The sequence below is a fragment of the Cydia strobilella genome, chromosome 12 (assembly GCF_947568885.1).
Source record: "Cydia strobilella chromosome 12, ilCydStro3.1, whole genome shotgun sequence".
NCBI classification, from domain to species: Eukaryota; Metazoa; Arthropoda; class Insecta; order Lepidoptera; family Tortricidae; genus Cydia; species Cydia strobilella.
In genome coordinates, this window is record NC_086052.1 from 17,724,023 (window position 1) to 17,750,445 (window position 26,423).

The window sequence follows — 26,423 nt, forward strand, 5'->3', positions numbered from 1 at the left end:
TATTTTACATAATTATTTGATAAATCAGTCATTGGCAAGAATGTTAGAGCAATTTTATATAAGAAGTGTAAATATATTAATTAATAAAACTATTAATGAACATTGTCGTATGATTTATTTCTTCCTTTATAAAATAATGTACAAATAATTGACATATTTAAAACACTTATGTATTTACGTCTTTTCTTACTTATTTATTTATATATTATAACAGTGATCTTATTTACAATTTAACCCTTAAATGCATGATTTTTTCTTTTTGCCTGAAATTAATATATGTCTTACATAATTGTTTACTGATTCTAGGAAAAATAAAAATATAAATTAAAACATCGATTTTCACTGCTTAACCAGTATTAGAATTTACATAGGGTAAATAATAATTTATGTAAATTTATACAATTATTGGTAAAAGATATAAAAAATCTTACTACCATTAGAAATTTATACTATTTGTAATATACCTATAATAAAGATTTTAAATATAAATAATTACAAACCCCGAAAAAACCGCCTAAATTACATATTAAAAATCATTAAATTTTCCTAATTTTCCGCCATTTCGTGTTAAAAGAAATGTAATTTTTTTAAACTTAAATACTGCGCAAATTTCAATAAAACGAAGGAAAGTGTATTAATTTACGATCAAAATAATTATACAGGACCAAATAGAGTTTACCTAATTATGCATAAAATTATATGTTTTTTGTTGTGTACATACATACATCACTATGCATTTAAGGTTTAACCATTAACACAAAATTTAATTATGAAATCACGGTTGTCTTACTATTAAAAAAACCAATAAACCAAGACTAGGATGTGTGACTAGTCTTACACAATATCTGAAAACAACTATTGCCAAAGTGATAGAGTTCATTATTGAGCAACATTGAACTTTTGATCATCACAAATTGAAATGGGGTTGAGTTACTTAATAATAGGAAATAGCACCAACTTTGCTCATGTAATCCTTTTAAGTCCCGATGTCCTTTTAAAAGAACAAAATTAACGAACTAAGGTTCCAAATTCAATTCTGCAAAAATGTCTCTGGGACTTGATGATTAGCAATAGCTATTTTGTGTAATCACTAAGTCATAACTTAGTTTCCTAGTGCTATTCGGCAGAAAGTATGAAACTTGGCATGCATTTAGCTAGCTAGATGAATAATTAATAAGCTTATAAGGGTCATTCTGCTTTTTCATGACAATTAATCTATTGTCAAAAAAGGTATGATAGATATTGAATTCGTGTATAAAAATTGTAGTCCCAAATTGTACCTGAACCAAATAATAGCTTTACCATGATTAATCAAAGATGGACAAAGATTTACCACAATGAGGGTTAACGCGTATGAATTCGCCGCTAGGGGCGCTAGTGTAGATGGTGGTCTTTTCCATCGTTCGAAATGTCAAATGTCACTTGTCACTTCAATGACTGACAGCTGTTCTTTAGTCTTTTGGACCACCATCAACAGAGGCGCCAACTGGTGAGCAAAAAAACGATAGCCCTCATTATGAATGAGGAGTGAAAATTCCCCGATAACAAAGCTCGAAACTACCAAAATTTCTTTGCATACTAACAACTATGGACTGTAACTGTCTGTTTTTTTTTTTTTTTGACATTTTGATAGACCTACACTAGCGCCCCTAGCGGCGAAATTAAATGCGGTGGCCCTCTCATTCCCATGGTACGTATAAGAGCAGTTCAGCCCAGCTGACACTGGTGGCCGCAGCCCGCGGGGCAGACGCGGTGCGTCTCCATCCAGCCGCGCATGTGCGCCAGGTGCCCGCCGTGCGCGCAGCCCTGGCACCAGGCGTATAGGCCAAGGACCACCTGCGATCGTGAGAACTAATACATATTCATTGTAAACTGAAACAGGGATGTTGCGGATACCGATTTTTTGACATCCGCGGATGCGGATGCGGATTTTTAAAGGCTCACATCCGCGGATGCGGATGTCGAGATTAGGCACATGAAAAACGTCAAATATTACACTTTTCAACACACTTGCTCAAAACGTTTTTATTCCACCGATTTTTGGCTCATAATCCTAGATATTAAACACGCGTGCTCTTTCAGTGTATTATTCCACTCGTGGTTTTTCATTATATTATCCGACTGAGTTAAGAAGCTAACTGATTGCTAATAATATGCATGGAAAGGGAGCCTTCTTTAATTGGTCGGACTGGCGGGCACCGGCGCGCCCGATCGCCCGCCCGCCGCGCCGCCCGCGGCCGGGGCGAGGGCCGGCCGGCAGTACGAGTATGACAGATGAAACACACAATACAAAGGGCCTGTTTCACAATGTCCAAGTAAAGTATTGGATAGCTAATTAACAAATAAATTAACTGCCAGATAAAAATTCCTACAAAAAAAGCACTTTATCCAGCAGATAAAGCTTATTTGGAGATTGTGAAACACCAACGATGACTTTATTCGTCAGATAAGTGACAAGTAGCTTATTCATAACTTTACTTAGACATTGTGAAACAGGCCCTAACTGTTTTAATTATTAAAATTTGATTAATATGAAAATTTCTTTTTTTCTCGCAAGTGTGTTGAAAAACGTCGTATGAAACGCGTGTGCATTGGTCATTACACACATCGGCTTTCTTATTGCGCGCTCGCTTACAGCTCGCGCGCACATTATCGCCTCGTGTGTCATGACCAACTTAGCACACTTGTATCATAATGTACTATTAGTAATTTTAATTTTTAAAAAAAACGAAACTTAGTATTTGAACAAAAATATAGGTGCCCCACAATCGCATTAATATACTAAAGTCCAAATAAAATAAACTTCTTTCTTCCCCCATTTTCACACAGAAGTTCAAAGAGACTACAAAAATGTCGACATGAGGTGAAGAAGGCGTCTTTCTTGCATGATATACAGCGCAGAGATCAGGTGCCGATCTGGCCTTGCCTCTCGCATGGCATCGGTCGCAGGGCTGGTGCGGCCTCGTGCACTATACTGATGGCGGCTGTGGGAGCGGGACAGACTGTGCTGCTGTCTCACCTGGTGGCACACAGCACAGAGATCAGGTGCAGATCGCGCCTTCCCCCTCGCATGGCATCGGTCGCAGGGCTGGTGCGGCCTCGTGCGCTATACTGGTGGCGGCTGTGGGAGCGGGACAGACTGTGCTGCCGTCTCACCTGGTGGCACACAGCACAGAGATCAGGTGCAGATCGCGCCTTCCCCCTCGCATGGCATCGGTCGCAGGGCTGGTGCGGCCTCGTGCGCTATACTGGTGGCGGCTGTGGGAGCGGGACAGACTGTGCTGCCGTCTCACCTGGTGGCACACAGCACAGAGATCAGGTGCAGATCGCGCCTTCCCCCTCGCGTGGCATCGGTCGCAGGGCTGGTGCGGCCTCGTGCGCTATACTGGTGGCGGCTGTGGGAGCGGGACAGACTGTGCTGCCGTCTCACCTGGTGGCACACAGCACAGAGATCAGGTGCAGATCGCGCCTTCCCCCTCGCGTGGCATCGGTCGCAGGGCTGGTGCGGCCTCGTGCGCTATACTGGTGGCGGCTGTGGGAGCGGGACAGACTGTGCTGCCGTCTCACCTGGTGGCACACAGCACAGAGATCAGGTGCAGATCGCGCCTTCCCCCTCGCGTGGCATCGGTCGCAGGGCTGGTGCGGCCTCGTGCGCTATACTGGAGGCGGCTGTGGGAGCGGGACAGACTGTGCTGCCGTCTCACCTGGTGGCACACAGCACAGAGATCAGGTGCAGATCGCGCCTTCCCCCTCGCGTGGCATCGGTCGCAGGGCTGGTGCGGCCTCGTGCGCTATACTGGTGGCGGCTGTGGGAGCGGGACAGACTGTGCTGCCGTCTCACCTGGTGGCACACAGCACAGAGATCAGGTGCAGATCGCGCCTTCCCCCTCGCGTGGCATCGGTCGCAGGGCTGGTGCGGCCTCGTGCGCTATACTGGTGGCGGCTGTGGGAGCGGGACAGACTGTGCTGCCGTCTCACCTGGTGGCACACAGCACAGAGATCAGGTGCAGATCGCGCCTTCCCCCTCGCGTGGCATCGGTCGCAGGGCTGGTGCGGCCTCGTGCGCTATACTGGTGGCGGCTGGGGGAGCGGGACAGACTGTGCTGCTGTCTCACCTGGTGGCACACAGCACAGAGATCAGGTGCAGATCGCGCCTTCCCCCTCGCGTGGCATCGGTCGCAGGGCTGGTGCGGCCTCGTGCGGCGCGCGCAGCGGCCGCAGCACGCCGCTATGCTGGTGGACTGTTGGGACAGTGCGCGAACGGAGCCTAGCCACGCGCAGCGGATCACCTGTTAGCACAAATAGGTTACATAATATTCAAAAAAGTTGAGATGTGGCACTCGATGTCAACACACTATAATCGGAATAAAAGATCAGCACGCAGAATAAACGCTATCCGTTTCGAAGGCAAAATCCAAGGATTAATGCTATTCGGTTCGAAGGCCAATTCTAAGGATCAACCCTATCCGGTTCGAAGGACTAATTCTAAGGATCAATGCTATCTGGTTCGAAGGATTAATTCTAAGGATCAACGCTATCTGGATCGAAGGACCAATTCTAAGGATCAACTCTATCTGGCTCGAGGGACCAATTCTAAGGATCAACGCTATCCAGTTCGAAAGCCAATTTTAAGGATCAACGCTACCCGGTTCGAACGACCAATCCAAAGTATTAACACTTGCATATTCGAACACTTGAATATTAACACAAGAATATTCAACAGCCGGTTTTAACCTTTCTGATGTATACAGGATCCTAAGAAAATATAGACGAAAGATTCAATACTCTGTTTATTAAAACAATACAAATAGCAAGGTCAATACAAATAATGCAATCAATTCTAAAATGTTAATGAAGAAAAATGAAGTGTGAAATCCCAATATCCACCCAAACCCACCTCAGTAGCGACATTCCACAGTTTATGCCTATGCAGTAGCTCGATGTAACCCAGCAGCCACTGCTCTTGTAACGCCTCGTCTATGTACGGGAACAGATCCGATCTGTGAACAGATTAAGAAATATTTTTCATTGTCCCACAAAAAAATCCTTCAAAAACTGATTTGCACAACAGAATAATGTTTTGCTGTGCAATTACTTTTGTGTGTGGGTTAATAGTATTTTCATCGGGATGTTTGTTCAAATGTGGGTTAGCTGCATTTTTATCGAGTTGTTTGTTCAAATGTGAGTTAGCTGCATTTTTATTGGGGTGTTTGTTCAAATGTGGGTTAGCTGCATTTTTGTTGGGCTGTTTGTTCAAATGTAGGTTAGCTGCATTTTCATCAGGGTGTTTATTGAAATGTGGGTTAACTGCATTTTTGTTGGGGTGTTTGTTCAAATGTAGGTTAGCTGCATTTTCATCAGGGTGTTTGTTCAAATGTAGGTTAGCTGCATTTTCATCAGGGTGTTTATTGAAATGTGGGTTAACTGCATTTTTGTTGGGGTGTTTGTTCAAATGTAGGTTAGCTGCATTTTTATCGAGGTGTTTGTTCAAATTTGGGTTAGCTGCATTTTTATCGAGGTGTTTGTTCAAATGTGGGTTAGCTGCATTTTCATCAGGGTGTTTGTTCAAATGTGGGTTAGCTGCATTTTTATCGGGGTGATTGTTCTAATGTAGGTTAGCTGCATTTTCATCGGGAGTTTGGTCAAATGTGGGTTAGCTGCATTTTTATCGAGTTGTTTGTTCAAATGTGAGTTAGCTGCATTTTTATTGGGGTGTTTGTTCAAATGTGGGTTAGCTGCATTTTTGTTGGGCTGTTTGTTCAAATGTAGGTTAGCTGCATTTTCATCAGGGTGTTTATTGAAATGTGGGTTAACTGCATTTTTGTTGGGGTGTTTGTTCAAATGTAGGTTAGCTGCATTTTCATCAGGGTGTTTGTTCAAATGTAGGTTAGCTGCATTTTCATCAGGGTGTTTATTGAAATGTGGGTTAACTGCATTTTTGTTGGGGTGTTTGTTCAAATGTAGGTTAGCTGCATTTTTATCGAGGTGTTTGTTCAAATTTGGGTTAGCTGCATTTTTATCGAGGTGTTTGTTCAAATGTGGGTTAGCTGCATTTTCATCAGGGTGTTTGTTCAAATGTGGGTTAGCTGCATTTTTATCGGGGTGATTGTTCTAATGTAGGTTAGCTGCATTTTCATCGGGAGTTTGGTCAAATGTGGGTTAGCTGCATTTTTATCGAGTTGTTTGTTCAAATGTGAGTTAGCTGCATTTTTATTGGGGTGTTTGTTCAAATGTGGGTTAGCTGCATTTTTGTTGGGCTGTTTGTTCAAATGTAGGTTAGCTGCATTTTCATCAGGGTGTTTATTGAAATGTGGGTTAACTGCATTTTTGTTGGGGTGTTTGTTCAAATGTAGGTTAGCTGCATTTTCATCAGGGTGTTTGTTCAAATGTAGGTTAGCTGCATTTTCATCAGGGTGTTTATTGAAATGTGGGTTAACTGCATTTTTGTTGGGGTGTTTGTTCAAATGTAGGTTAGCTGCATTTTTATCGAGGTGTTTGTTCAAATTTGGGTTAGCTGCATTTTTATCGAGGTGTTTGTTCAAATGTGGGTTAGCTGCATTTTCATCAGGGTGTTTGTTCAAATGTGGGTTAGCTGCATTTTTATCGGGGTGATTGTTCTAATGTAGGTTAGCTGCATTTTCATCGGGAGTTTGGTCAAATGTGGGTTAGCTGCATTTTTATCGAGTTGTTTGTTCAAATGTGAGTTAGCTGCATTTTTATTGGGGTGTTTGTTCAAATGTGGGTTAGCTGCATTTTTGTTGGGCTGTTTGTTCAAATGTAGGTTAGCTGCATTTTCATCAGGGTGTTTATTGAAATGTGGGTTAACTGCATTTTTGTTGGGGTGTTTGTTCAAATGTAGGTTAGCTGCATTTTCATCAGGGTGTTTGTTCAAATGTAGGTTAGCTGCATTTTCATCAGGGTGTTTATTGAAATGTGGGTTAACTGCATTTTTGTTGGGGTGTTTGTTCAAATGTAGGTTAGCTGCATTTTTATCGAGGTGTTTGTTCAAATTTGGGTTAGCTGCATTTTTATCGAGGTGTTTGTTCAAATGTGGGTTAGCTGCATTTTCATCAGGGTGTTTGTTCAAATGTGGGTTAGCTGCATTTTTATCGGGGTGATTGTTCTAATGTAGGTTAGCTGCATTTTCATCGGGAGTTTGGTCAAATGTGGGTTAGCTGCATTTTTATCGAGTTGTTTGTTCAAATGTGAGTTAGCTGCATTTTTATTGGGGTGTTTGTTCAAATGTGGGTTAGCTGCATTTTTGTTGGGCTGTTTGTTCAAATGTAGGTTAGCTGCATTTTCATCAGGGTGTTTATTGAAATGTGGGTTAACTGCATTTTTGTTGGGGTGTTTGTTCAAATGTAGGTTAGCTGCATTTTCATCAGGGTGTTTATTGAAATGTGGGTTAACTGCATTTTTGTTGGGGTGTTTGTTCAAATGTAGGTTAGCTGCATTTTCATCAGGGTGTTTGTTCAAATGTAGGTTAGCTGCATTTTCATCAGGGTGTTTGTTCAAATGTGGGTTAGCTGTATTTTTATTGGGGTGTTTGTTCAAATGTGGGTATGCTGAATTTTCATCAGGGTGTTTGTTCAAATGTGGGTTAGCTGTATTTTTATTGGGGTGTTTGTTCAAATGTGGGTTAGTAGCATTTTTATCGGGGTGTTTGATCAAATGTAGGTTAGCTGCATTTTCAACCACACACAAATACACTTTATCAGATTCCTTTTTTTTTCTAAATATATACAGAAAGATAAAAAAAATATATATTACCTAAAATTATTATCAATGTCCATGCCAACATTATAGTACCATCGGCCTCTTCCATACGTACGCGGCCAATTTCTCGTGTCTCATGGCGACCCTGCCGAGACCTAATAAAATAAATAGTTACCTGTGCTCCTGCAGAGCGAGACACACGGTGGCGGCGGTCTGCACGTCGCCGAGCGCCGCGTGCGCCTTCAGCGCGGCGGCCAGCAGCGGCGCCGTGTCCAGCCGCGACACCAGGGGCTCCGCGCGGACCGACAGCTCGCCTTCGGAGCCCGAGCCGGAGTTCGAGGTCTCTTCGAGCTGCAACCGAATGATAATGGTCTAATGAGTGTTTATACATTAAAAATAAAATGTCGAGTCAAGTTGTGGACGCAGAAACTGCGATTTTTGTTACATGGCAGACAGTGCACTTAGATGGTTGACAACTGGCAACTGTGCGATTCTCCAGAAACTTCCTGCCTGCCACAACTAAACTGTGGAATGAACTGTCGTCTACGATCTTTTCGGACCGTTACGACCTTCTAACTTTTAAGAAAACAGTGTACTCCAATCTTACAACCCCTCTGGTGTCGGGTGTCCATTGGCGACGGTAATGCTCCATCAGGCGATTCCTATGCTCGTTTGCCTCCCAGGTATATCATAAAAAAGCGATATAAAATACTTAAGTAGACGTTACTAGAACTCGCATGCAATTTTTGCTACATCACAAATTACTGTTAAATTTGAATTTCGCGCCTTTTCAAAAAAAAATTGTCTGACTAGTATATTCAGACATCGTTACCGGTACGGAGGTGTGGCTGTAGACGGGCTCCGCGGCCGGCCCCGAGCCGGTGGAGGCGCTGCCGCCCGGCGACGCTCCGCCCGCCATTATACCACCTGCGATCAATAGACAAATGTCGTTAAAATTCATCAATGACACTTGTACTGGTAATTCGATAGGTCTTATTTGATTTTTTTATTGCTATTGCGCATGACTTTTGTTCTGTGTCTCGCTCGCACCCGCGCGCTGTGTACAATGTGTCTCGCTCACCCGCGTGGTCGTCGGTGGGGGGCGGGGTGACGGCGTGCGCGGGCGCGCGTAGCGGGAAGGCCTCCTCCGGAAGTGTCCAGTTGGCCGCCTCCACGTCCACATAGTGCGCTGACGCTGCTGACACCCAACCCGCTGTTTCTGCGCACACAAACAATTTGTTTTCAATCAATACTTTTTATCAGACAAACAGTTCATATATACATACAAAAAATGAATACAAAATAATTTATGAAAACGGATTATATCGCGTATATTGAATTTATAATACATCCCGACGTTTCGAACTCTTTACAGCGTTCGTGGTCAACGGGTGACTGAGGAAAAATTACAAAATGCAAAAATACCCACATACTAAAATAATGAACAATCATAGACTACAAACTTTAAGGCTGGTTGTACATGCAAAATCGGTTCATAAGGCTAGTTATACACTATAATTATTTTTCAAGTAAAGATATATATATATACGCGATAAAAATAAACTATGCCGGCTCCAACCCTACACCACGGACCCGAGAAGATTTAATTCCCTCCTAAATTGTAGGAGGGTATCCCAATATGGGACCGGCAACAAACTCGGCGGGACACATCTTTTCAAAACATCAGAATGTCCAGCATCATCCAACACTACGGTCTCACAGTCTATGTCTCGCTTGCTCCTTTATCAGGTGGACTACAGGATCCCAAGCTGGTGGTAGAGAAAAGCCATCTTCCCTATTAAAGTTTGAATATTTCTTAATCTCAATGGCCTCGCGCAGCATTCTGGGTATGTAACGCTTCTCCTTGGCAAGAACCAGAGGCTTATCAAACTACCGCTACCACCACCCCACCCAACCCCGCGCCCCCCCGCCCCGCCCCGCGGGTCAACCAGAGGTCCCACATTAAGATCCCCACAGTCGAGCGCAGGCCTGCCATTCTGCCTTTTGTCAGGGGGGTCACGGACAGGATCAGCCACATCTTGAAGCGTGCTTCTATAAAAACATATTTCAAGCCAATGAAGAAGATGTCACAATTCCTGAGGCCTGTAAAATGCAATACCCCTCTACAGACTGCAGGAGTGTACAGGCTGGACTGTGAGTGTGGCCTATCATATGTCGGGCAGACGAAACGGAGCATTTCCACTCGGGTGAAGGAACACATAGCTGATGTCGAGCACCGTCGACCTAGGTCTGCTGTCTGTGAGCATGTCATGGATAAAGCCAATCACTCAATCAAGTTTGATAAGCCTCTGGTTCTTGCCAAGGAGAAGCGTTACATACCCAGAATGCTGCGCGAGGCCATTGAGATTAAGAAATATTCAAACTTTAATAGGGAAGATGGCTTTTCTCTACCACCAGCTTGGGATCCTGTAGTCCACCTGATAAAGGAGCAAGCGAGACATAGACTGTGAGACCGTAGTGTTGGATGATGCTGGACATTCTGATGTTTTGAAAAGATGTGTCCCGCCGAGTTTGTTGCCGGTCCCATATTGGGATACCCTCCTACAATTTAGGAGGGAATTAAATCTTCTCGGGTCCGTGGTGTAGGGTTGGAGCCGGCATAGTTTATTTTTATCGCGTATATATATATATCTTTACTTGAAAAATAATTATAGTGTATAACTAGCCTTATGAACCGATTTTGCATGTACAACCAGCCTTAAAGTTTGTAGTCTATGATTGTTCATTATTTTAGTATGTGGGTATTTTTGCATTTTGTAATTTTTCCTCAGTCACCCGTTGACCACGAACGCTGTAAAGAGTTCGAAACGTCGGGATGTATTATAAATTCAATATACGCGATATAATCCGTTTTCATAGTTTTATTTCATGAGTAACTATCGCGGTAACCGAAGACAATATTACAAAATAATTTTTTAAATATCATGATTAAATTACAATCACAGGAAATCAAATAAATTTAATTAATATAAAAAAATGGTAAGTATGTCATGATTTTATATATAATATAATTTTATAAAATTGCTGTGTGGGAAGTCCTAACATTCCAGAGAACTAACTCTGCCCATTCTTTTACTTCCTACATGTTTTGTTTACGTACCGCACTATATCGAATGAGAATCTTACCATCATCGCGGCGCAGGAGTCGAGAGGGCGGCACGTAGATGCTGTGTGTGGGAAGTCCTAGGACTCCGCTGTTGTGGAATTGGTTCTCTGCCCATTCTTCTACTTCCTCCATCGGTTCCTCTTCTACGGCACTATAATAAAAAAAATATTATTAAGAAACAAACACGGGCGGCGCGCGGGGCGGGGGCGCGGGCGGCGGCGGGGCGGGCGCGCGAGCGGTGCGTGTGTGTGTGTGTGTGTTGGTACATCACCTGTAGGAGACGGCGGCGACGGGCGGCGCGCGGCGGGGGCGCGGGCGGCGGCGGGGCGGGCGCGCGAGCGGTGCGTGTGTGTGTGTGTGTAGTACGTCACCTGTAGGAGACGGCGGCGACGGGCGGCGCGCGGCGGGGGCGCGGGCGGCGGCGGGGCGGGCGCGCGAGCGGTGCGTGTGTGTGTGTGTGTAGTACGTCACCTGTAGGAGACGGCGGCGACGGGCGGCGCGCGGCGGGGGCGCGGGCGGCGGCGGGGCGGGCGCGCGAGCGGTGCGTGTGTGTGTGTGTAGTACGTCACCTGTAGGAGACGGCGGCGACGGGCGGCGCGCGGCGGGGGCGCGGGCGGCGGCGGGGCGGGCGCGCGAGCGGTGCGTGTGTGTGTGTGTGTAGTACGTCACCTGTAGGAGACGGCGGCGACGGGCGGCGCGCGGCGGGGGCGCGGGCGGCGGCGGGGCGGGCGCGCGAGCGGTGCGTGTGTGTGTGTGTGTAGTACGTCACCTGTAGGAGACGGCGGCGACGGGCGGCGCGCGGCGGGGGCGCGGGCGGCGGCGGGGCGGGCGCGCGAGCGGTGCGTGTGTGTGTGTGTGTAGTACGTCACCTGTAGGAGACGGCGGCGACGGGCGGCGCGCGGCGGGGGCGCGGGCGGCGGCGGGGCGGGCGCGCGAGCGGTGCGTGTGTGTGTGTGTGTAGTACGTCACCTGTAGGAGACGGCGGCGACGGGCGGCGCGCGGCGGGGGCGCGGGCGGCGGCGGGGCGGGCGCGCGAGCGGTGCGTGTGTGTGTGTGTGTAGTACGTCACCTGTAGGAGACGGCGGCGACGGGCGGCGCGCGGCGGGGGCGCGGGCGGCGGCGGGGCGGGCGCGCGAGCGGTGCGTGTGTGTGTGTGTGTAGTACGTCACCTGTAGGAGACGGCGGCGACGGGCGGCGCGCGGCGGGGGCGCGGGCGGCGGCGGGGCGGGCGCGCGAGCGGTGCGTGTGTGTGTGTGTGTAGTACGTCACCTGTAGGAGACGGCGGCGACGGGCGGCGCGCGGCGGGGGCGCGGGCGGCGGCGGGGCGGGCGCGCGAGCGGTGCGTGTGTGTGTGTGTGTAGTACGTCACCTGTAGGAGACGGCGGCGACGGGCGGCGCACGGGGCGGGGGCGCGGGCGGCGGCGGGGCGGGCGCGCGAGCGGTGCGTGTGTGTGTGTGTGTGTGTAGTACGTCACCTGTAGGAGACGGCGGCGACGGGCGGCGCGCGGGGCGGGGGCGCGGGCGGCGGCGGGGCGGGCGCGCGAGCGGTGCGTGTGTGTGTGTGTGTAGTACGTCACCTGTAGGAGACGGCGGCGACGGGCGGCGCGCGGGGCGGGGGCGCGGGCGGCGGCGGGGCGGGCGCGCGAGCGGTGCGTGTGTGTGTGTGTGTAGTACGTCACCTGTAGGAGACGGCGGCGACGGGCGGCGCGCGGGGCGGGGGCGCGGGCGGCGGCGGGGCGGGCGCGCGAGCGGTGCGTGTGTGTGTGTGTGTGTGTGTAGTACGTCACCTGTAGGAGACGGCGGCGACGGGCGGCGCGCGGGGCGGGGGCGCGGGCGGCGGCGGGGCGGGCGCGCGAGCGGTGCGTGTGTGTGTGTGTGTGTGTGTGTAGTACGTCACCTGTAGGAGACGGCGGCGACGGGCGGCGCGCGGGGCGGGGGCGCGGGCGGCGGCGGGGCGGGCGCGCGAGCGGTGCGTGTGTGTGTGTGTGTGTGTGTGTAGTACGTCACCTGTAGGAGACGGCGGCGACGGGCGGCGCGCGGGGCGGGGGCGCGGGCGGCGGCGGGGCGGGCGCGCGAGCGGTGCGTGTGTGTGTGTGTGTAGTACGTCACCTGTAGGAGACGGCGGCGACGGGCGGCGCGCGGGGCGGGGGCGCGGGCGGCGGCGGGGCGGGCGCGCGAGCGGTGCGTGTGTGTGTGTGTGTAGTACGTCACCTGTAGGAGACGGCGGCGACGGGCGGCGCGCGGGGCGGGGGCGCGGGCGGCGGCGGGGCGGGCGCGCGAGCGGTGCGTGTGTGTGTGTGTGTAGTACGTCACCTGTAGGAGACGGCGGCGACGGGCGGCGCGCGGGGCGGGGGCGCGGGCGGCGGCGGGGCGGGCGCGCGCCGAGCCTCGGCCGCGCGCGAGCGGTACACGCAGCGGACCACGTCCCACACGTGACCCACCTACGAACATGTTATAGACCTTTTGAACTTTTAAAGCGAAGTAGTTATAACCTTTTGAACTTTTAGGTTATAAAATATTGGTTTAACCCTTTGAACGCTACGCCAACTGTGTGTAGCGCGTCATCGTAAACCTTATATATTGTACTGTAGTGACGTCTAGTTTATACTCCGGGTGCGGCATTGCCAGCTCGCACTCACCATGTGGCGGTCGTGGGCGCGCGCCACCTCGGCGTTGTGCGTCGCCAGCTCGTGCGGCGGCGCGCCGTGCAGCCTGTACTGCGCGGCGCAGGCGGCGAGCGGCTGCGCGGGGGCGCGCGCGCGGCGCAGCACGGAGGCGGCGCCGTCGGGGAAGGCGCGCTCGAGGGTGGGCTGCGCGGCGTTGCCAGCTCGCACTCACCATGTGGCGGTCGTGGGCGCGCGCCACCTCGGCGTTGTGCGTCGCCAGCTCGTGCGGCGGCGCGCCGTGCAGCCTGTACTGCGCGGCGCAGGCGGCGAGCGGCTGCGCGGGGGCGCGCGCGCGGCGCAGCACGGAGGCGGCGCCGTCGGGGAAGGCGCGCTCGAGGGTGGGCTGCGCGGCGTTGCCAGCTCGCACTCACCATGTGGCGGTCGTGGGCGCGCGCCACCTCGGCGTTGTGCGTCGCCAGCTCGTGCGGCGGCGCGCCGTGCAGCCTGTACTGCGCGGCGCAGGCGGCGAGCGGCTGCGCGGGGGCGCGCGCGCGGCGCAGCACGGAGGCGGCGCCGTCGGGGAAGGCGCGCTCGAGGGTGGGCTGCGCGGCGTTGCCAGCTCGCACTCACCATGTGGCGGTCGTGGGCGCGCGCCACCTCGGCGTTGTGCGTCGCCAGCTCGTGCGGCGGCGCGCCGTGCAGCCTGTACTGCGCGGCGCAGGCGGCGAGCGGCTGCGCGGGGGCGCGCGCGCGGCGCAGCACGGAGGCGGCGCCGTCGGGGAAGGCGCGCTCGAGGGTGGGCTGCGCGGCGTTGCCAGCTCGCACTCACCATGTGGCGGTCGTGGGCGCGCGCCACCTCGGCGTTGTGCGTCGCCAGCTCGTGCGGCGGCGCGCCGTGCAGCCTGTACTGCGCGGCGCAGGCGGCGAGCGGCTGCGCGGGGGCGCGCGCGCGGCGCAGCACGGAGGCGGCGCCGTCGGGGAAGGCGCGCTCGAGGGTGGCCTGCGCGGCCGCCGTGAGCGAGCCCGCGCGGGGCTGCTTGCGACTGAAAACGTGTACATTGCTATCTAATTAATACCATAGAGTAACTTATACTAGAGCGGTACTGTCATAGTAAATTTTGTAACCCCAGTAAATTCACTGCCATCTGTCGACACACTTTAAAACTAAAAATGAAGATTTATAAAAATACGATAGAATGTATTTAATTATAGATAAATGATTTTTTTTATTTGCAATAATAATTTTTATGATTTTGACCCATGTTCTTTCACTGATATGCGTTAAAATTGTTAAATAACAAACGAAACCGTCAACGCCATCTATACGACTGTAGACCAAAAATAGTAGCGCCCTCTGAACGAGAATCAAATTTTCTTGAGTTTCGAGGCACGTTTTTTCCTTAGACTGTATCCATCTATTACGGAGTTATATCTATCTTTGTTAATACAGAGCGGACGCAACTCATTAGCGTGCGTTCACGTGCAGATGCTCACCCCAAGCCGGGGAGGTGCCTCTCGTCGGGGAGGGGGGCCGTGGGCAGGGGGGGCAGCGGGGCCTCGGGCACGGCGGAGGCCAGCTCGCCGCGCGCGGAGATGCTGACGCCCTGAGGGTTGGCCCAGAGGACCGGGTGAGCCGCTTCGTTGAAGCGGTGGCGGTATAGGGAACAGTCCTACGGACAAAACGTACCATATTTATATCATGGGTCTAGTGGCAGGAGCGCTTGTCCCGATGAGGTTTTCGAAACTTATGTACGTCTCTGTGCACGTGGCTCCACGTGGGCACGTACGTCAAACACGTACAGTACAGTACTCACTCGGCTGGTGGACAGGAACGCGTCTAACGTCGGCAGCCAGGCGACGGCCGTCGCAACGTCTCTGTGCTCCGCGAACGTGGCTAAGGGAACGTGGGGGCGACGTACGTCCCACACGTGGACGGCGCAATCTAGCACTAGAGCGCAGGATGCCACGTGGTGTCTGAAATGGGGAGTTTTATATAGATATAATACTTCAGGGTGATCGATAGGAACTCACAACTTTTAACAGTAAGTTATCATTTAATCATTTATAAAAGATTTTTTTTTTTTACTTAAAAAAACCGTCCTTCAAAAAGTTCTGATTTACACAGCTAAATGTGGTTCCGCTGTACATTTTGTTTTCAGGTTTTCGGGTTAGTTATTTTTGATGATCGTTTTAATACTAACAATTATAGACCATTTCAGTCAGCCTGCTTTCGAAGACAATGTAATATTATCTTGAATTTTTCTCCAAAGCACCATTTTATCGTGAATTCGTGATGTCACCAACTCACTACTATTGGTCTTATCTAGATAATGTATATCCCACCAAAAACCAGTTTTATGTAAAATGTTGCCAAGACGAGTACATTTGTTTGGCACTGTCAAAACGTTATCAGATCTCATGTAGAGCCAAATAATAAATAAATCTTTATTTACTTGAAACCTAATACATTATGTAAGCCTTAGACTAAATTACAAAATAAAACTTATATTAGGTTTGTAACCCGGCCGGGGACGGTGTAGGCCGGGGACGGTCTCCAACTAGATGGAGCGATCAAGTAAAAGGGGCCCCATCCTCAACCAGCTTTTGCTCGGTCGTCAGACGCGATGGACAGGCACCGATGGAGGATTACAAGAACCAGGTGTGAAGCATCCACATCCACTGATGACCACGATCCTCAGTCATGAGGGAGCAACCACAGAGAGAGAGGTTTGTAACAGTTTCATTTGGATTGAGCCTCTGTTTCCTGAACTAGGACAAAGCCTGTGACTCAGGATTCAGTGATTGAGCCAAGGTTCTAACTCTAAACGCCCTAACTCTACAAGCCGTAACCAGGGACCGGACAACCCTTCGCGATAAAACCCTTTCAATGGGTGTCCTTAAACACGGCTAACACATTGAAAGACTTTCCCTTTTGATCTGCAAGCCCATTCATACCCCTACCCTTAACTAACCCTTATCGAAAAGCTAACCAAAAATAACGCTAGCCCTTAATAAGGGTTACCCTTATCTTTAAGCACTTTTTATAAAGGTTTCCCTTTGCGTGAAAGAGACAGGATTAGTATATATCTACGCTAGTGTATGAAAAGGAAAGAAAATATGTGCCTAGTCAAAGAACGCCGCCGTCGCCGTCGACGATCGCTCGGATTCGAAGTAATGTGTGCTTTATGAACGAGGTAGACGACTTAAATTAGCACGCTTATATGCTAAAAGGGAAGCCCTTTATAAGGCTAACCCTTATAAGCAATATGCAAGGTGTTGGTGAGCGGATGATAAGAGTTTTGTAAGGGTATTTGGGCTACCGATTACACAAATGTGTGTACACAAATATAAGGGTTTTTAAAAGCAAAATAAAGGGTTTCGTCTGGCAAAGGGTATGGTGTATTAAGCCTTATGCAATACCCTTATAAAACCCGGATAAGGGATAGCGGGCCGGTCCCTGGCCGTAACTTCACAAACTTTACTCCTTGACCTTAGTTAAAAAAGCGTACTAAAAATGCAACGTATGCAACGTACGTTTGTAAGCATGATTGATACTTAAGTACTTTATTAGTTGTGTATCCAATTGTTACTTCTGTGTATTCCTATTTATAGGCAGCACCGAACAAGCCCTGTTTCTACTTGTTATCAATATCAGTATGTTATAATTAATGGAACTATAGGCCTATTTGTATATCTGGGATTTCGGTCTCTTCCCGAGACAGAATTTTGCCAATCCCAAGAGAATATAATTGCGAGCTTACTTGCGATGTGGGCGCCACTTGACATGTCCGACGGACGCGATGGTGTATATCGTGTGCTCTAACGTAGGCTTCCCGTGTATGTCCCATACCTGAAACAATTACTCATTTTAAGGTAAATGGAAGACAAATTAAAAACATAATTATAATCATAATAACAGAGATTTGTGTGACTACCCGACGAAAAGTTGTATAATGAAAAGTGTATGAACGCGGATATATTTGGCAGTTCGTTAGGGTTATTTAAGAAGAAAGTTTATTCTCTATTAAATTAGTATTAAAGCTAGGTTAAGTTATCTCATTATTTGTTAATTTCACTGTTGTCTCAGATAGCATTTCATAGTATTAAGTTTTATTAAAAATTTACATACAGGAAACTATAGGTCTACATTGTAATAAATTCTAGCTGTCAGCTTATTCACCTACATGTTTTATAAGACTGTTTGTTTCTAAATAAAAAAAAATAAAAAAAGTGTATTTAAAGTTTGGGGTAGACATCACATTTTCAAACCACCCACTACACATAAATGTTAATTATTGTCTTTTCGTCGGGTAGTCACACAAATCTCTGTTTTGACATTTTGCTGGGACATCAGTTAGCCGCGACCACGACCAGTGAAACCTGTGTCGAAACGTCGATGAATAAAGGTAACAAAATAAATTCGCGATAGACCCGATTTTAAATGTGATTTAATATGTGTTCAAAACGCAAAAGTTTTAAATGTTATATAGGTATAATAATAATCAACTTTACTCAAGTCACGAAGTAAATATCGACTTAACCCTAGAGTAGTTGCGCCTCTCCGTGTAACGCGAGTGAGCGTAGAGAGCATTTTGCATAATTAACATGGTTTTTTGATTATTATAATAACTAAATCATTTTGTAATCATTTATGGGATAAAATAAATTAAATACTCATGAAATAAAACTATGAAAACGGATTATATCCCGTATATTGAATTTATAATACATCCCGACGTTTCGAACCCTTTACAGCGTTCGTGGTCAACGGGTGACATCATCATCATATTAGAGTTTTGAATGATGAGAGTTTTGGACAGACCAACGATTGTGAACGCGACCGGACCAACAAGTGTGAATGCGACCGTTGGTAACGTTGAAAGTGAACGCAGCCGACGCGCAAGAATGAGGGTAGACAGAGCGCTGTCTACACAACTTTGACACCCACCCGCTATCTTCAGTCACCCGTGAACATGATGCATGTAACTGCGTCGAAATATCGGGAGCTCACAAATAATACAAAAGGTAATCACGGTCTATATCCCTGTCAATATAAATCATCATCATAGTTTTATTTCATGAGTAACTATCGCGGTAACTGAAGACAATATTAAATTAAATACTGTTAGAAAAAGTAATTTTTGTTATAGTTTAATACTTCATTAATAGTACATAATTTTTTTTAAAGAAATCTTACGAAAAAAAATCAAATTTTAACACGGCCTTTGCCTTAACACACACATACGCACAGTAACTTTGCACATAATATTGTGCTCTTTTTGGACCTCCTATTTTCCTTGGACGGGCATAGTGCACATAATATATATTCTTCTCTAACTGAGGGTGTATTACATATGACAAAACTGGAGATTTGGTTCCTCAATTGTTTCTGTAAAATATTTAAGTTAGATCTTTTGATTATATAAGCTAGAGGAATTGCTTAGTATTATCAAGAAAAAATAATATTTGAGAATAAATTAAATATCATTATCTACTATTTTTACTTTGTTAATATCAAAACAATAATCCTCCTAAAAACATACTGCTATGGTATACAGGGTTACGATATACAATTGAAAATAAATCAACATTACACATGAAAGGCTCCCAAAGGGTAAAAACGGGACCCTATTACTAAGACTCCGCTGTCCGTCTGTCCGTCCGTCTGTCTGTCTGTCACCAGGCTGTATCTCATGAACCGTGATAGCTAGACAGTTGAAATTTTCACAGATGTTGTATTGCTGTTGCCGCTATAACAACAAATACTAAAAAGTACGGAACCCTCGGTGCGCGAGTCCGACTCGCACTTGGCCGGTTTTTCATTTTTTTCTATCGAGCTTTCACCTTTTAAAGTTTTGCTCAGAGTCTGCCCTCGCAAATATAGTCTATATTATAGTTTCAGAATGTATTTTTTCATGGCATTTGCCCTTGAGTAAAAATTCAATATAATAAAAAACTAAACATTTTCATGAGCCTCCTCTTTAAAATATGAAGGTTTTGGACGACACGAGACTCGGCTATAATATCATACTTTCATACTCATTTACCTATCAGACATACTCGTGTACAAGTACATGCCCTTGATTCGCTAGACAATAGAGTATACAAGGTGACTGACCGACGACTTTACAATACTAACAGCAGCACTTACTGCCCATCGATGAACCTTAAGTCTTCGCAATAAGGCTTACATTATATCAGTTAAATGAGGACGATGCCACGAGGCGCTTATCGCGACCTACTTTCTGCAGACATTTGTTGGATTATGCAAATTATATGAATATATTTAACTTTATATTTTGAGTCGTATGCTAATGATATAAGATTCAAAATTGGATGCGTTGGTCTTTATAGTGACCGATTTAATCTATTACCCTTATCTATAGTGTTGGCCGAGTGGTTTTGAACTGTAAATACAAAGGTGTTGGGTTGATTTTGATATGTAGACGTTTGATTATTTTGATTTGCGGAGACTAAATATAGACACGAGTGGTATTTTCGTACTGAATCTCGTTTCTGGGTGATAAGTGCGAAATGTGTAGTGAAAATCGGATCAATATGTATTTTACTGGGATTTCAAAGTTTACAATAATTGAATGTGTAACCTTAGGAGAAGGAAAGCTCAAAATTTATTGGTGAACTGAAGTACAACGTCGATACTTGATTTTTGCAAGCTTCTGACTTTTACAAGCTTCTGATTTTTACAAGCTTTTGACTTTTACAAGTGTTTTATTTTTACAAGCTTTTGACTTTTACAAGTGTTTTATTTTTACAAGCTTCTGACTTTTATGAGCATGTTTAGTGGCATTAACCCTTTTCCAGGTCGCACCAATATAAACGGTTTTCCCAAAAAATCCAAATATATTCTAATTAATTCAGCTTTGAAGATTCATTTGAAGACGAGTCACATATCCCGAAAGTCCAATCTAATTTGAACCTTAAATCGAATTACTACGGTTGAAATTCTATTGGCGCGTGTGTGGTCGATAAATCGTACTATGCCTGTAAAAGGGTTTAAACTATCACAAACATTACTCGTAACATCCCGCACCCATCCATCTGTAACTGCACTCTGTTACTAATCCCTGTTTTTCTACCTCTCATATTAAAATGACAGCTTGACTGTAATTTTAGTATCTGGGATATAAAACAAAGCTTAGGGGCAAATTATTAGAACATTCTTATTGTCAAACCTCATGCTCTATTTAAACTGTGTCATGCCTCGCTCGACACCGGACATCCCATAACTGGCACAAACTCCAATGTATGCCATGATGCTCTTGTCTGCCTTGTATACCTTGATGGTCTTGTCTTTCGACGCCATGGCTAACACTGGCCCTAGGAACCAACTGCGCAACTTGGTAAGGGTGCTTTTACCGGGCACTGCGGCCTAAATAAGCACATGCACACTATGGGGAAACGTGACATGGGGCGGTGCAGACTCTGTATGGAGGCAGAGGAGACGCCCCTACACATCCTCACAGAGTGCCCTTGCCTAATTTAATTTATTTATTTAATACAATTCTGGTTAAACGGCATTACAGCAAACACCAATGCTCCGAGAAACTTAACCTAACAGAAAATTACATTTCCAGAAAAATATAGTACAAAAGTAGGTACAAGATACAAAATACACAGGAAGAAACAAACTAATGCGTACTCGTGACTTAATCCTGTGTGGACATATATTGCGCCCGGAGGAGTTAAAGTCTCTCGAAATCAAAAAGATCCTGCAGCTGTTTGAAGTTGCAGGCTTGGATCGAGATTTGTAGTAGGTGGCTCAGGGATGGTCTAAGTGATATATAGGCTCTGGAGCCTTATATAGCCCTTAACACAAAAACAACACTGGCCCGGAATGCGCGGTGAACTGTACCACGCAGCGCTTAACAACGTCCCATAGCTAGTACATATCTTGATGGTCTTGTCTATCGATGCCGAGGCTAAGGCAGGGGCAGTAGGATGCCAGTCACAGGCGAACACCGGTCCAGAATGCGCGGTGAACTTTACCACACAGCGCTCGGAGCGACGGACGTCCCATAACTGAACAGAACCATTTTCAGACACGTCCCATGACTGGTACATACCTTGATGGTCTTGTCTCTCGATGCCGTAGCTAAGGCAGGGGCAGTAGGATGCCAGTCACAGGCGAACACCGGTCCAGAATGCGCGGTGAACTGTACCACACAGCGCTCGGGGCGACGGACGTCCCATAACTGAACAAAACCATTTTCAGACACGTCCCATGACTGGTACATACCTTGATGGTCTTGTCTCTCGATGCCGTGGCTAAGGCAGGGGCAGTAGGATGCCAGTCACAGGCAAAAACCGGTCCAGAATGCGCGGTGAACTGTACCACACAGCGCTCGGAGCGACGGACGTCCCATAACTGAACAAAACCATTTTCAGACACGTCCCATGACTGGTACATACCTTGATGGTCTTGTCTCTGGATGCCGTGGCTAAGGCAGGGGCAGTAGGATGCCAGTCACAGGCGAACACCGGTCCAGAATGCGCGGTGAACTGTACCACACAGCGCTCGGGACGACGGACGTCCCATAACTGGACGGAACCATTTTCGGAAACGGCAGCGAATGTATGTGCCTGGTGGGGGCTGAATTGGACGTCCCGTATTGATTCTGTATTACTGGGAAAAAGAGAATAGAGTTTTTTAATGCCTGCTTTTGCTAACTGTACATTTCTGTATAACTGGATGGCGACTCTCTAACTATGCCAAATTTCAGCACAAACATGTACCTAATGAAAGTTCTGGCGACTTCTTTCATCCGTAGATCGAAGCACTTCATGGTGCCATCCTGAGAACCGGATATCAGCAGTGCCGGGTCCGTTAGGTGAAAGCTCACCTGCAAAACACGGAAATAGTCGTATTTTTTTTAGGAACTTTTAAAGTTAAGTTCATACTATTGAAACAATACGAAAGACCTGCGCAAACCGGCTGGAGCGCAGCGTATAGCATATTTTAATTACATTAAGATATAATTTGCGTTCTCTGAGCTGATGACAGCTGTCTGTCTGTCTATCACCAGGCTGTATCTCATGAACTGTGATTTGAACTGTGAACCGTATTTCTGTTTCCGCTATAACAACAAATACTAAAAGTTATGGTGGAATAAAGAAACTCACATACAAACATAAACCCTGAAAACAATACACTCCTTTTTTGGGGCAGTCGTGTAAAAAGTACGGAACCCTCGGTGGGCGAGTCCGACTCGCACTTATCCGATTTTTTCATCAGATGCAGATCTAACTTTGAAATGTGCTACAAAAAGTACATAACTACGTGTATACGTTGGCTATGGTGTTTTACAGTATGGCCGTACTTGGATGTGACCTACCTTATTAACAGTCCTCTTATGGTCAGAGAACACATGCTCCTGTTTGGAGCGCCCGGAGCGCCCGAGGTTCCACACCACGACAGCTCCATTTGTAGCAGCGGTGGCTATGGTGTTTTCTACAATAAAAATAATTAAATATTTAATTTTTTAAAGCAGTACCTGCATAGTAGATTTGCTATGCGCAGCGTACACCTACGAGGGAAAATACCGGGATACTGCGAGCGCCCAAGAGGAATTGCTAATGTCTACTAAAACAGAACCACTTTCTGTTGTAGCAGTGAGCAAGATGCCATGATTGCCATGACAAGCATTGTAGTAGCGTAAGTGTTGCTAAAGTAATAAGTACTTCTGGGTTAGTAGATATTTGAAGTGGGAATGGGCTGGTCATAAAGCACGAAAGACCGATTCGTGGGGCAAACGACTACTCGAGTGGCGACCATGGGGAGAAGAGCGTCCTCAAAGTAGACCCCAGATGCGTTGGGACGACGACATCAAGAAGACTGCGGGGAAACAGTGGCTCCAAGTCGCACAGAACCGCAACGAATGGCGCAAAATGAAGGAGGCCTACATCCAAAGGGTAGAAAACGGCTAAAGAGAGAGAGAGAAAGATATTAGCCATTATTATTCACAACGACGGGACTTAATTGCGTAAAATAAGTTTTAAATTTACCTCCAAAGATGCGCCTAAAAGATGTTGATGTCAACTTTAGCCAGTCTTCTCCGAGACCACGGGGCCAACGTCGTCCTCGAAACGTCGGAGGTAAATTTAAAGTTTATTTTACCTGATTAAATCCCATTGTAAATAATAATGAGTAAAAATCGTGAAAGTTTAAATCACCGGATATTTGCCATTTTCAAATTTACCCCGTTTTCAACCATACGCACTTTACCATAATGTTTTAAGAGTAGCTCTTATCAGAAAAGCTATTAAATAAACCATAGAGTAACTTATACTAGAGCGGTACTGTCATAGTAAATTTTGTAACCCCAGTAAATTCACTGCCATCTGTCGACACACTTTAAAACTAAAAATGAAGATTTATAACAATACGATAGAATGTATTTAAATATAGATAAATGATTTTTTTTATTTGCATTAATTATTTTTATGATTTTGACCCATGTTCTTTCACTGATATGCGTTAAAATTGTTAATTTAATTTAATTTAATCATTTAATCCAGATAACATTGATCCATAATTAAAACATACAAAACATTTGCAATAAAAAACAAACAAACAAAACCGTCAACGACTATACGACTGTAGGCTAAAACTAGTATCGCCCTCTGAACGAGAATCAAATTTTCTTGATTTTCGAGGCACGTTTTTTCCTTAGACTGTATCCATCTATTACGGAGTTATATCTATCTTTGAATAAACTAATGTGTGAACTGAATGTTTGGTCAGTGTTAGAGATACAATTGTGGGTTAATGGTTGTGCTCTAGATATGTGTACCTTTATTTAGATAGTGTTTTTGTCACATTGAATTTTGCCTGACTTTCTGAGTATTAAATTCTAATAGCATTTCTTTTGGTCTGTATTTTTTTACTTTTTAACAAAAAAAATTAAGGTAATCAAAATTATCTAGTTAGACTGTAGTATAATAGGTATTCATCAGCAGAATAAAATTAGAAGGGACAATTTTTCATAAGATTACTGTGCTTTGTTATGTAACAAAACCTTTTACTTGTTATGCCTTCTTCATTTATTTATTTTATTTTTATTTACCTTCTCTTTTTAATCATATTTTTACATAAATATGAATGAGTCAATATTTTAGCAGTACCTATTTTAATAGAAAATATATGTTCAAGATAGCCCCCTTTGCAGGGCATGCATGGAGGCAGAAGAGACAGCCGCCCACGTCATCCTCGTATCTCCAGGGGTGGCAGAATACCGGGCACAATACCTTGATTCGCCGGGGTCCCTCCCAGAAGTCGTCGGCAACATCAAGGGTCTGCTAGGCTTCCTGGAAGAGTTGGGTTGGCAAGAGTAGTGCTGTCAACCCATCACGCAAAATAGGCGCAATATATGACGTCGAGTTGCGGAAACCAAGCCCGCGAAAACCTATAACCTATATGTTCGAGATATGAAAAACAGCTTACCCTCAATAGAGTTCCAAGCCACATCAATAGAAGAGAAGTTGAGGTTTAGGTTTTTGCCAACTCGCAGGTTGCACACCTCCGTGAACTCTGTTTCACCAATGGCAAACACTTTGAACACTGAAACAACCATAATTTTGTCAAACGAAACATTCTCCTACATTCTGACCATGTTAAGTTTTCATTCAGAGTGCTATGTCAAGTATTTTTATATATTTTAACCTCCTAAGACCCCGCATACAAATTTTTGTACATATTCCACAATCTATTTTGAACTTTTGTTGATAACTAAGGGTTCCAAATTTAAAAAAAAATGCTTCTAGGTCTCAGGAGGATAGGGGTATCTATGCATTCTTATTCTTACTGCCAAGTTTGTGCATAAAGTTAGCAAGGCCAGAGTATATATAGTTGGTCAAACCAAATTGGCAGTAAATAAGAACAAAAAAAAACTATACTCATCCTTTTCTTTCGGGTACTAGTACTAGTGTAAGATAAAGATAGTATGATTCTCTCTGTCTATGTTTGAAATGAGACAGTCCTTTGACAAACTATACATATCACATTTTATACATTTTACACTTTAATATTGGCAGAATCTACCTTGCTGAAATAGCAAGGAGGCAAAGCACCACATGGTAAAAAAAAAACCTGACTCTATTGTCATTGTGATGTCACTGTTCAATTGTTAGCAGTTTATAGTTTAATAAACTTTAATTACCCATGTCAATAATTAACAAATTATTATTAACATGCTTTGTAACACCAACCTTAATTATTTTTAACATTAATTTGATTAAAGTAATAATAAAATAACAAATGTTAACTTTGGAAGTAACAAAAACGTCAATATCATCACTGCTGCAGTTATTTACAAAAATAACAACAGATGCTGTTTTTATCATGTTTTGGAATGGAGATAAATTACCGTTTCTTCCAGCTATGACCACTTGAGATGCATCTTTATTAAGAGCCAGCGCGTTCGCCGGGCCCTCCTGCGATACGCAAATCGTATTTGATGGAATCATTTTTTGATCATAAAAACAATAACACTACTCTTGCAATGCAGTTCATATTCCACTGTGGTTAACTTCAATCGATCCTGTGAAGTATTACGTGTTCATTAGCACATTGTTGGGTTGGTGACAGGGCTTTCGAGTAAGTCAGGTTGAAGAATGAAGACTAACTAAGCTAAAATGATAAGATTCCGCATTTATACACAAAAAATAATTAGGTATCCGCTCCGTCCGTCTTGGTCCGTCTTCTTGACATGACTGGACCAGTGATGCCAGAGCACTGAAAACTAAAAATACTAAAATACGACTCCGATATAAAAAAAAGGTAAGATTTTACAAAAAAAAACCGGCCAAGTGCGAGTCGGACTCGCCCACCGAGGGTTCCGTACTTTTTTAGTATTTGTTGTTATAGCGACAAAAGAAATACATCATTTGTGAAAATCAACTGTCTAGCTATCACGGTTCGTGAGCTAGACAGTTGAAATTTCGCCTGGTGACAGACA

General features: G+C 45.8%; 1 protein-coding gene across 1 annotated transcript; it reads right to left on the reverse strand.

Annotated features, from left to right (window-relative positions):
- Positions 1–741: 741 nt before the first annotated feature.
- LOC134746323 (GATOR2 complex protein WDR24) lies at positions 742–26,160 on the reverse strand. The gene is made up of 17 exons (XM_063680720.1): positions 25,833–26,160; positions 24,911–25,027; positions 22,803–22,918; positions 22,204–22,310; positions 21,880–22,093; positions 17,211–17,299; positions 15,264–15,423; positions 14,944–15,119; positions 14,279–14,492; positions 13,157–13,284; positions 10,864–10,994; positions 8,798–8,935; positions 8,549–8,643; positions 7,892–8,067; positions 4,898–5,000; positions 4,116–4,289; positions 742–1,836 (listed from the first exon to the last, which is right to left on the reverse strand). The coding sequence occupies exons 1-17, from the start codon at positions 25,930–25,932 to the stop codon at positions 1,708–1,710; spliced, it is 2,367 nt and encodes a 788-aa protein (XP_063536790.1). The 5' UTR covers positions 25,933–26,160; the 3' UTR covers positions 742–1,707.
- Between the last annotated feature and the right edge of the window lie 263 nt (positions 26,161–26,423).